This window comes from Ascidiella aspersa, chromosome 8 (genome assembly GCF_963924565.1).
Source record: "Ascidiella aspersa chromosome 8, kaAscAspe10.2, whole genome shotgun sequence".
NCBI classification, from domain to species: domain Eukaryota; kingdom Metazoa; phylum Chordata; class Ascidiacea; order Phlebobranchia; family Ascidiidae; genus Ascidiella; species Ascidiella aspersa.
Window position 1 is genome coordinate 16740139 of NC_139454.1, and position 11322 is coordinate 16751460.

The following is an 11322-nucleotide window of genomic DNA, read 5'->3' on the forward strand; positions in this document are numbered from 1 at the left end:
TGATTAGAGTTAGGGAATAGGGTGTGGCGGTATTATTAAATTTCATTTCCTACAAAATCTTTATAACCTTTATATGTCTTTCATTGCTTGTCTTTGAATTAATATGCATTTTGCAAATTATTTGTTCTTTCTCAAAGCTTAAGCATAGTCTGTAAATTTGTATTATGTGAAACATAACCTTATGTTTGGAAAGTGCCATAGTAAAACAAGCTTCTAAACTATTTGCTTATTTTGTTGACCATGGCATTCACACAGCTTTAGTTTAGAATTATATCCAAAAACACATTAAGTGATCAAATTTTATGTTTTGTAAACCAATAAATTTTCTTTGAAAAGTCTTTAAATTTATTTCATAAATTTTGTGGCAACCCTGTAATATAAAAATATATATACATATACAATATTTTGTAGTTTCTGAATTTGCATGTTATTCTAGTTAATTTTTTTTATTACATTGCATATTTATATGTATAGGAGATATAGAACATGTTCCTTGCCTGAATTATATGTTTTAGTCTTTATTTTCTAAAATGTTTTATTAACCACTTTAAAAATAATGCTTTAAGGTGGTACACTTCTTCTAGAAGTGAAACGCTTTTATTAATATGACACACATTAGAACTTTTAAATTAAACCAGTGTCAGTGCTGTGCTGTTTTCCAATATAGAAGTGTAACAAATGGACCATTAAAGTCAAGGGAATATTTCTCAACATTATTAACAGGAAGAAATTTTTTAAATATTGCAAGACACCAATGGATTATTAAAAGAAGGTTTTCATTTTACAAACCCACATTGGATAAACTGAAGTATCTAAACGTTTCTATAAAAGAAAATTTTGAAAAACTTTATAAAAATTATGAACGATATGTTGGTTTAAAAGATGTCCAAGAAGCACAACTTGAGGTTAAAAATGTAAGACATTCTTTCATTGTTTCATATAAATATATATGTATGTGCCATGCATGTATGTTGCACTGAATATGTGAATAATAGAAATCACCTTGACCCTTGCAAGATAAATGTCGACCTTAATTCCTGATCAGTAACAGCAAAATAATCTAGCAAAGCTAGCAATTCAGGTCAGACACATTAACCAGATCTTAAAAAGATATATATATATTTCGCCAACTAAGGCATCGTCAGTATATCTGAATAAAAACAAACGCAACAGTATAAGAATGAGTCAGAAAACATTTAAAGTTTAAATAAAACAAAGTAAAATAACTAAAATATAAAAGCTGTTAAATAGTAATGGCATCCAAGTTGTACAACCCCTGTACAGAAGCAATAAGAACGGGTCGAGAGAAACGCGGCAACGCAAAATAACGGCACAAAAACGGCAAGGCAAAAAGAAAAAATGGAGTAGAGGCGTAAGAAAACGATAAGAACTAGACAACTACTTAATTTGGGGCAGTACCATTTTTTCAATATTGATTCTGGCTTTAATTTTGTTAAGCCATCTATCCTCACAAATGTCTAACATGTGGAACGGTGGCTGGGCAACAAACAAATTTCGACAAAACCGCACTGCAACATCACTACGCCATATCCCACCCCGATATACTTGATTGTAGACCGTTAATTTCTAGCTGTTATATTGTTCAGTTTGTTGCCCAGCCACCGTTTCACATGTTAGACATTTGTGAGGATAGATGGCTTAACAAAATTAAAGCCAGAATCAATATTGAAAAAATGGTACTGCCCCAAATTAAGTAGTTGTCTAGTTCTTATCTTTTTGTTACGCCTCTACTCCATTTTTTCTTTTTGCCTTGCTGTTTTTGTGCCGTTATTTTGCGTTGCCGCGTTTCTCTCGACCCGTTCTTATTGCTTCTGTACAGGGGTTGTACAACTTGGATGCCATTACTATTTAACAGCTTTTATATTTTAGTTATTTTACTTTGTTTTATTTAAACTTTAAATGTTTTCTGACTCATTCTTATACTGTTGCGTTTGTTTTTATTCAGATATACTGACGATGCCTTAGTTGGCGAAATATATATATATCTTTTTAAGATCTGGTTAATGTGTCTGACCTGAATTGCTAGCTTTGCTAGATTATTTTGCTGCCATGCATGTATATATACTTTTTTGAAAAATGCATATTTGGCAATGACAATTATAGAAGTATGGTAGTGCAAGTAGCCAAGTTTAAACAAATATATAAAGGTAAAAGAGCTGTTTTGTTTAGTATCCACATATATGTATCTTTAATTTAGGCGGAGCAAAATTTCTTAGCTTCCCGGAGTGCAGAAAGATTGGCAATGCATGAAGTTGTTTTAATTAGAGAAGAACTCAAGCACATTCGAGAGCGTTTAACTCATGTCAGTTACTCCAGTCCTCTGTATCCACAACTTGCAAACGAACAGCATAACCTGGTTACCAAAGAAGAAGAGTAATAATTTAAAATTTTTGGTGTATATATTATTTTTGTTCATCCATAAACAGTTTTATTCTTACACAAGATGTTTACCTTTATGCCATGTATAAATATAAAAATGTCTGTTCATCAGGGCAAAATTAAAGCTTGATGGAGCTGAGGAGCAAGAACGTGAGGCTTTTCACCTGCTTTCCGGAGCAATGAGAGATAGTTACGAAAAAGAACGGTCAAGAGTTGAAAGAACGAAAAACTGGTCATTAATCGGATCTGTTATTGGGACAATCCTAGGTACCACTACAACAAATTGTAATGTAAGCCTTTTCCAATCCTTACCCGTACTGCAGTTGTGTTACATTTACATATCAATAAAATCCAGGAATTGTTTGGGCTAGCAAGTTTTTATCCTCCTGAACCTGTTTAAATTTGCCTTTCAAAAAGAGTCATTTTCCAAAAATGCAATGTCTCCATCATCTATTTTAAATTGTTTCATATTCCTTATGTTTAACTAATATTTTTGTTTGTTTATGTATGTCAAGGCTTTTTGGGATCTTCCTATATCAATAGGGTGAGAATGAGTGAACTCAACCAAATGGTGAAAGAAGGAAAAACAAGTGATAATATTAAAGAAAATATTGAAGCTGTAAGTTTATTTTAAACATAATATAATGTATGGTGGAAAATATGCAATTAATCTATTTCCTATTTCCTATTTCAATAGTATGCTAGGTTTTTGTTATTAGTTATTTTTACCATGTATTTCAACTATTTACACACCATGTTTTTTACTAAGCGAGCGTCTTTTTTGTAGTTGTTTGTCTTTTTGATGAAATGACATAAATATTAACTTTGAATCGTTTTCCCAAGTTTACATAAACCCGAAATATAACTTATTTGTGTTCAACCGTCAGCAAAGCGTCAAAAACGTGTGTTTAACCACGCCAATACACTAATACAGTACTTCAAACAAAAATATGTTGTTTACATCAATGTACATCTAATAGCCTTAGGTCAAAATACAATTTTTTTTTCAGGTCAACATTTGTCAATTTTTAATTTTTCAGGTCAAACTTTCTCATTTTTAGTTCAAAAATATTCGCTCTACTTAATATAGTATTAAGTTTTGAAAACATGAATACCTTTTTAAAAAATTATTTTTACTGTGACAGACACATCATTTTATTCCAATCCATCAATCTATTCCCTCAGTTGTATGAATCTTTTCCCCTGTGTCTTATATTCAGTTACAATGGACCTTTAATGTGAAACAACACTTACTAAAGGCTACATAGTAAACAGTGTTTTTTGATCCAGGGCAATCATATAATGATTTGTGCCACATTTTACTTGTAAAAAAAATAAATACGTTTTACTTCTTGCCATCACATATTTAAAAGCCAATTTTTTTCAAGCTTAATGCAAATTTTTTTATCCTTTTTTATTTTTGTCCTGGTTTTAAGAAATTTTTTCAGCCCTGACGTTTCTTGTATGATTTTTGTATGGTGTGTTGCGCCATAAAAACTTGTAAACAAAGAATGGCAATTTTGTTGCATATTTGGACACTAGGTTGTCCACAAAATGAAAATTTTTGAAGATTAGTTATTTTATGGCTTTACATTATCTAATGTAACTTTGTTGTTGTGGAGATAACATAGAAAGTTGTGATTAAATCAAAACTAAAAATTCGCACAATTATTCGTCTGCAACTTGTCACATTATTGGTCATAATTGTGTCATAGCAAACAACTTTAATGTGCTTTAAATGCATTACATTGCCAAACTTATGTTTGGCTAAACAAAGCCACATCTGTCGAACATATTCTGCCTAATTTCACAGTTAGCAATTTATGCACAATAAGGGAAGCTGTGTCAAGGAGGGCGCAGCCTAAAAAGTGTAAGAACCCCTGATATACAACAACCAGAACAAACTCTGGTTTAAACTGTTTAGGATTTCAATTTATTGCTAAAAATATATTTTCTTTAAAAAGCATTCAACTTTCTTACTCAGCTTCTACCATTTATCCACGAGCGTTACATAAACACAAAAGAAGAAATTTCACAGTTGGAAGCAGCGATGGTCGGAAAACTTCTACAGTCGCCAGAAAAGAATAATGAAGAGTTGGATGTCAACAAGCTGGAATACGTTGTTACTCGGCTTTACGAGGTATTAACCAAAAGGATATACGTACAGAAAAAGGTTTTTAAAAATAAAAAATTACATTTATTGTCTTTTATGGCGTCTTCAAGGCTTCGCAAACAGTCAACGCGTATATAGTTTTAGAGGTGTGACATATATAACTGATCCACCTAGAATACTTCTAACGAAAACGATCCTTCATTGCTATCCGCCTTTACAATTTGCGGCGGCTTTCGGTTTCGAATTTGATACTCGGTAGACTTACGCAGTCTTGCCCGATTCCGACTCCAGTAAAATAAACCTACTCAGTCTGACCTCCTACTCCGTATCCCTTCCAACACAACATCAGTCCTATTTCGCATGTGGTTCTTCGTAATAAAAAATGCTTCCCTGATGATATTTATCTATTTGTTTCAGGATGTTCAGCAAATAAAAGATTTCCTTCATAATAACCTTTCATCCACTACGCATAAAGGCGACCCACAGGCTCTTTGTACGACAGAACCAGCCATTGCAACAAGTTCCAATGCGGAAACAACCCAAAAACTCGATGAAAAGGAAGTTTCAGTTGACCAAAATTTGTCAACAGACAGTTCGATTTTTTCCGGATCAAAAAGTCTAAACGGTTTAGTTGTTTGGGGACTTGTAATGTCAGCGCTATACTTTATCATCACTACTTGAAACAATCTTAGCAGTACATACGAAGTTCGATACTGTTTCGTGTTTTTTTTTTAAACTAATCTGTGCGCATTGCTTGCTTCAAAATACGAGATCCTAATTGTCTCGGGCATTCGCCATCAGTCATGCAAGTATCAGGTCAATAAAGTTTCACCTTGATAAAGCGTTGTAATGACTTATTTAAGTCATTGACTTGACCCAAGTCAATGTTTCCAAAGTACTCGACTTAGGTCGTTTTAGTAAAATGACTTGATTTAAGTCTTTAATTCACATTTAGACAACTGACTTGATTGGGCCTTGAGTCATTGAGTCAAATGTCTTGGGTTGAAATTATTATAAATTTTAGCAATTAATCTATTTTTTGCGCGAAAAACAATTCTATTGCTACATGTTGTTTTTTGATAGTTTTTAGTTGAACTCATAGTTGGGAAGTTTACCAATTTAATATTACATTAGTGGTTTGACTTGGAGATGACCTGCTCTAATAATAACTTTGCTGAGACTTGGACTTGAGTTATTTCAAAATGACTTGTTTACAACACTGCCTTGATAACTGCATTCCGTTGAAAAAGCGACGTAATATATGTTATATTTTGTTTTGTTACAATATAATCAAACTTTTCAACAGTCTACATCCCATGTACAGTATCCTAAAAAAAGCATATGTGGCCAATTCAAACTACGTAAACAGTTTCTTGCCCTTCGTGCAAATCTTGTTTTGATTGTTTGGTATATTTCAGTCCGCTTTAAATTATGAAAGGCGTTTCATTGTGTTAAATGTCATGGCAAGGTTACCTTTGCTTCAGAGGTGAATTAAATCTAAAAGTGCATTGTTTTATGTTTTTAGTATGCTAAGCTGATTTTGTAAATTGATTTTTTAAAGGCGTCCTGCGTCACATCTACCAAAATGATAGTTTGGGCAACTTAAACAATATAAATTCTTTTTTAGCGTCGATAAAATTTTTATTATGTAGCTTTTGCAATGAAAGTAATACCTCTGCAACTTTAAGGTAGTCAACGAACTGTGTATCTTTAGTCCAAAATATAGCAGGAAGTCAAACCGTTGGACTTTTCAGGTTCGGTTCGAGTTCAAGAATTTTTTTGGAATACGGTTCAGTTTTGGTTCGGAGCAAATCAAAAGTTCCGGTTCGTATACGATATGACTTGCGCTAAATCTAATAATCTGGGTAAATAAATGTAGAGAGTAATGTTTAAATCTTATCTTGCATTAATTTTAAGTTTCGTGACGTACCGGTATTAGAGAGCGAGCAGCTCATTATTAAAATATATGAAAAATTAAAAAGCAACGTTTTATTTAGTAAATTTTCATTTTGTTTTTTATAAAATTTCGTACATGGCATAACTTGACTCTGCAAATATACAACTTATGACGTCATGCTCGAGTGAAACTCTTTTTTAACATGTTCGGTTTAGGTTCTTTCAAAATATTCGGTTTAGTTCCGGTTCGGCTCCTTAAAATCTTACAGAAAATGGTTACCATTCGGGAAGCAAATCGCCCCAAACCGGTTCATAAAGTTCGGGTTCGGTTCGACTGCCAGAAAAATAGTCGCCCTACTTATAACATAGATTTGGTCAAAAAACATGAATCTATTTCTGAAATATTTTATTATGTTTCGGAATTTTTCGCGACCTGCGGGTTAGTGGTTGTTATTCGTGGCCGAGCTATAAGAAAGGTAGGCTATCATAATAGCAGTGGTCTCCAACCTGTGGGTCGCCTGAATTTTTTGTGGGGTCGCCATAACTCACCATATTCCTGCTGTTTTAGTACGAATTATTTATTTCGTTCTTTATGACGTCGCAGTATGAAACGTAACTGAGTGCATCTTCTACATCAGGGGTCGGCAACCCATGGCACGCGTGCCAATTCTGGCACGCGAGATGATTTTTCAGGGCACGCCAAATGATTCGGCAATGTTCGTGTCACAAATTAGTATCTTTACTGTTGTGTTTCACATTATGTGCGCTAAACTTGTTGTTTACCACTAACCGTTCGTATTACGTCATAATCTCCTAAATTTGGCGTAACGTTTACTTCGTTAAAGCAGGGCGTTCTACATTAAAAGTAAGAACGTGTGTTTTTGTGCGACTGAGAAACCAAGCTAAAAGCGAAATTGATAGCTAACACTTCTAGGTATCTCATGAAAAGTGTGGAAGTATATTCCAAAACAGCGGGTACAGTATTGTGTTCGTGATAGTTCGTTTTTTTTTCCACCAAGGTTAAGGTATCTTTACAGAATTTAACTTATGAAATTAAGTTTAATGGCGTCTCCCAAGATACGTAAATTAGATGTCATATTATTCGTAAAATAGATGTCAGATCACAGCATGCCTGCGGAGTCGGACTCGAGTAACCCAAGTCCGACATGTGCGCATGTACAGTACCAAATTTCGAAACTGATAAGGCAGCAAACTGTAATTTGTTAAGGTGGAATAGAAGAATATAGTGGCACATTTTTCATAACCCCTATGAGCAGGGTCGCCCGCAGAAAATTTTCCAGGAGGGGGGCATATCCAAAAAATCAAAAAGAGGGGTCCTGAATTTTTAACTTAGGGAATTTCCCTAATTTCCGTCTGACGTTAATGAATAATGACGTCATAAAACAGCGACGGTATGACGTCATAGAATGGTGATTGCAAGACGTCATAAAAAATTAATCACAAACAGCAAAATAACGTCCAGCAAAAGCAAATGTTTAGACGCAAAACGAACACGAACGATTTCGCCACCTGCAATACTAAACAAAGAACGGTTTTCCCGGGTGTTATTATGCCACGATTAGCGCAACATCTGCGCCGAGCTGTGTGCCAAGTCAGCTAAATTACAAGCTGTGGTTGAGGAAAAATAAGTTGTGTCAGTTGCACACTTAACACGTGGTCTTAGAATGAATATGCTTAAAAAGCACAGTTTTGAGTTAACTATCATTACATAAAAATAAAGACTTTGAAACGCGCACGACAGTCACCATTATACCTCCTTTTAAGAATCTGCTTCGGTTAAACAAATGTCGATGTTACACCAACATCGGATATTAGCGAGGAACATTAATTGCGCCTAGTTCGATCTGCAGTGTGAGGGTCACAAATTAGTTTCTTAACTGTTGTATTTAACATAATTCTTTGTGGGCGTTAAACCTGTTGTTCACGACTAACCGTGCCCCAAAAGTGAAGTTATATGATTACTGCGTTAAATCAGGGCAATCAACGTTAAAAGTAAGCACGTGTGTTTTTGTGCGACTAAGAAACCAAGCTAGAAGCGAAACTGATAGTTAACACTTCTAGGTATCGAAGTATAATCGAAAATAGCGTTCACAGTATTCGTGACAGTTCGTTGTGTTCGTGACAGTTCGTTGTATTTCTAATGACCCCTATAAGTGGATTGCCGAATATTCATGTTATTTTAGTTACGTAAATGGGTGAAATACAGGCTGTAGAGTCGGACCCAGATTAGGGACTCGACAAAATCGCACATTTGTCCGAACTCGGGTTGGTTTTCACCGACTCCGCAGTCCTGGTTGCCAGTGCAAAACCAAATATAGAAAAAAAATTAATATTTTGCATGCGAGTTGTTAATATTTGACATTATTCATAAAATGCCACACTGCATGCGAAAGGTTGCCGAAGCGAAATACGAAAACTATCCGGCGTTTACGGTAGAGGATAGACCAAACAAAATACGAAAAACGGCGATTGTGCTCGATTTTGGTTTCGCATTAGCTTAAGACGCGTAACCCAATTAGTTGTAATGCGCGCCGCTTCTAGCAGTTTGTTAAATCGTGACATAAACGAACAAAAAAACGATATTATCACTTACGAAAAAAGGGGTAAGAACCCCCGCCCCCCTGGATACGCCACTGGGGATAATGGATAATGTCTAATATTTTTAACCTTTATAAGTAATACATATTACACTTATAAATAATACTTACATTCGCATTTTGAAATTCCAGGGGGGCAAGTGTCCCCCCTTGGCCCTCCGTGTGGCGCCCATGCCTATGAGTGGATTGCTGAATATTCAACTTAATTTAGTTACATAAATAGATAAAATACAGGCTGGAGAGTCTGAGCCGGACTCGGGACTCGACTAAATTGCTTATTCGACCGGAGTCAGTCTCGGGTTGTTTTTAACCGACTCCGCAGTCCTGGTTGCCAGTGCAAAACCAAACATAGCAAAATGTTTGGCACGCGAGTTGTTGATATTTTAGAAATTATTCATAAACTGGCACACTATGTATACGAAAGGTTGCCGACCCCTATTCTACATAAAGTTGCATTTTAATCTCGTAAAAGCCGCTAAATCAGCTAAGGTTGAAGCAATCGGGTAATTACAAGTCTCATTAGTGTCTTTGCCTCATGAATTAACTCACTCCTTCAATCAGTATTGCTGTAGTCTGATTACAAATCCGCACAGTTTTTGTTGGCTGGTGTTAAGCTGGCCAGCCAGAAGCCGGCAAGCAACACAACCGTCCCGTGTATTAACTAGACAAGACTGGTTATATTGATATAAGCTTTCGCATATATAAGTTTAAGGTTTGCATGAAAGAGAAAAGGCGACACCAAAAAGCGGAAATGATTTATAACCCGGAGCCTTTTTGGCAGCCGGGAACTGCAACAATAACGCGTTCACACAGGTGAAAAACTTGGCGCAATGAGCGTAATATTAGAAAGGAAACATCGTACGATCGCTTGAAAGTAGAGCATTACACGCGGTTTTGCCGTTATGCTATGCTGCCATCATACTGAATGTAATTTATTGTTGAAACAAAATCAATTTTTTGTGTTCGATCGTGTGTTAAATTCAAATTCATATGTTAGCCTAACTAAAACTTCCTAAAGGCAATCGTTTTGGTGCCCATGCGTAGCCACTGCTCTGGAATTATGCATAATTTACGCTGAATCGCTCGTGTTACTTTGTTCCATTACTATTTGCGTATTTTGATTTATATCTAAAAACAAAATGGGGTAGCAATATAAATTCTCATTTCATTTTTTTTAAATTGTGGTCGTTTATCAAAAAGGTTGGAGACCACTGCATTATAGTTTGTTAAAAACAAGTTATAGTATAGAAAAACTGTTCTAACATCATTTTTTTACATATTACCATAATTTTCTAACAAAAATGTAAATGGCAAAAATAGTGCACAAGGTTGACTTCTATGCCTAATTGGATAACAAGCAATTGTAGCGAATCAGTTAAGAAATAAAATTATATTTCGAATTAGTAGCAAGTCTGTCTAAGTCGGCCGACAAGACAGTTAGAATTATCTAGTTGTCCAAGTCTTCTATTTGGGTATATTTTATTATTTTCTAAAAACCCGTAATGTTTAAAGGTGATTGTGTGGTAACCGGCGTGTAAACAATATTGTAAAAATAACAAAAAAATTCCAAAGAGAAATTCCAAATTCTAAGTTGTGATTCGTTACATACGCCCGATAGATGTATTTCTGTGTATTCTGTTAACGACTTTTTTGATGTTGGAATGTAAGTTCTGGTTAATACAATAAACTTACTTTAGTCTACTCCTCATGGTGTACATCTTTTGTAACACAATTATTGGTTAGAAAGTTGTAAACTAACCGCGAAGAGTCCTTGATAGCGTATAAGCAGCAGTAGCACAATAGGAAAATATAGGGGACGCTGGAAGTGGTCGAGAAATCCTACCACAACCAACATTATTTGAGTTAGTGTGTAGGTTAGTGTTTCGGTTTGGGTAGGTTAAACAGTCAATTATTAAATAATAATACTTTACCACCTTCACCAAAACACTAAGCCAAAAAATGTTCAGAAGAAGGTGCGGCGCTGGTCTAGAATCCTACCACAACGAAACACCATTTGAGTTAGGGTGCGGTTTAGCGTTTGGGTTAAGGTGGGTCAAGTATTATTATTAAACAAAGAATATAATAATACTTGACCCACCCACACCCAAAGGCTAACCCGCACCCTAACTCAAATTTTGTGCGTTGATTTTAGAACTGTGGTAGGATTCTAGACCAGCGCCGAAGGTACTTTTTAGTTGCAAACTAATTCTATATCCGTTTACCGAACTTTAAATTTCGCTACGGTGACCGACTCCTAGTGTAGAAAGTAGGGCAGATCTCGCGGGCGCAGAGCTG

General features: G+C 35.2%; 1 protein-coding gene across 1 annotated transcript; it reads left to right on the forward strand.

Moving 5' to 3' along the window:
* Positions 1-251: 251 nt before the first annotated feature.
* On the forward strand, positions 252-6103 carry LOC146136352 (uncharacterized). Its single transcript, XM_083395773.1, has 6 exons — positions 252-914; positions 2219-2394; positions 2513-2667; positions 2916-3019; positions 4385-4540; positions 4931-6103. Exons 1-6 carry the CDS (start codon positions 606-608, stop codon positions 5192-5194), a joined length of 1164 nt encoding a protein of 387 aa, XP_083251899.1. The 5' UTR covers positions 252-605; the 3' UTR covers positions 5195-6103.
* Positions 6104-11322: the final 5219 nt, after the last annotated feature.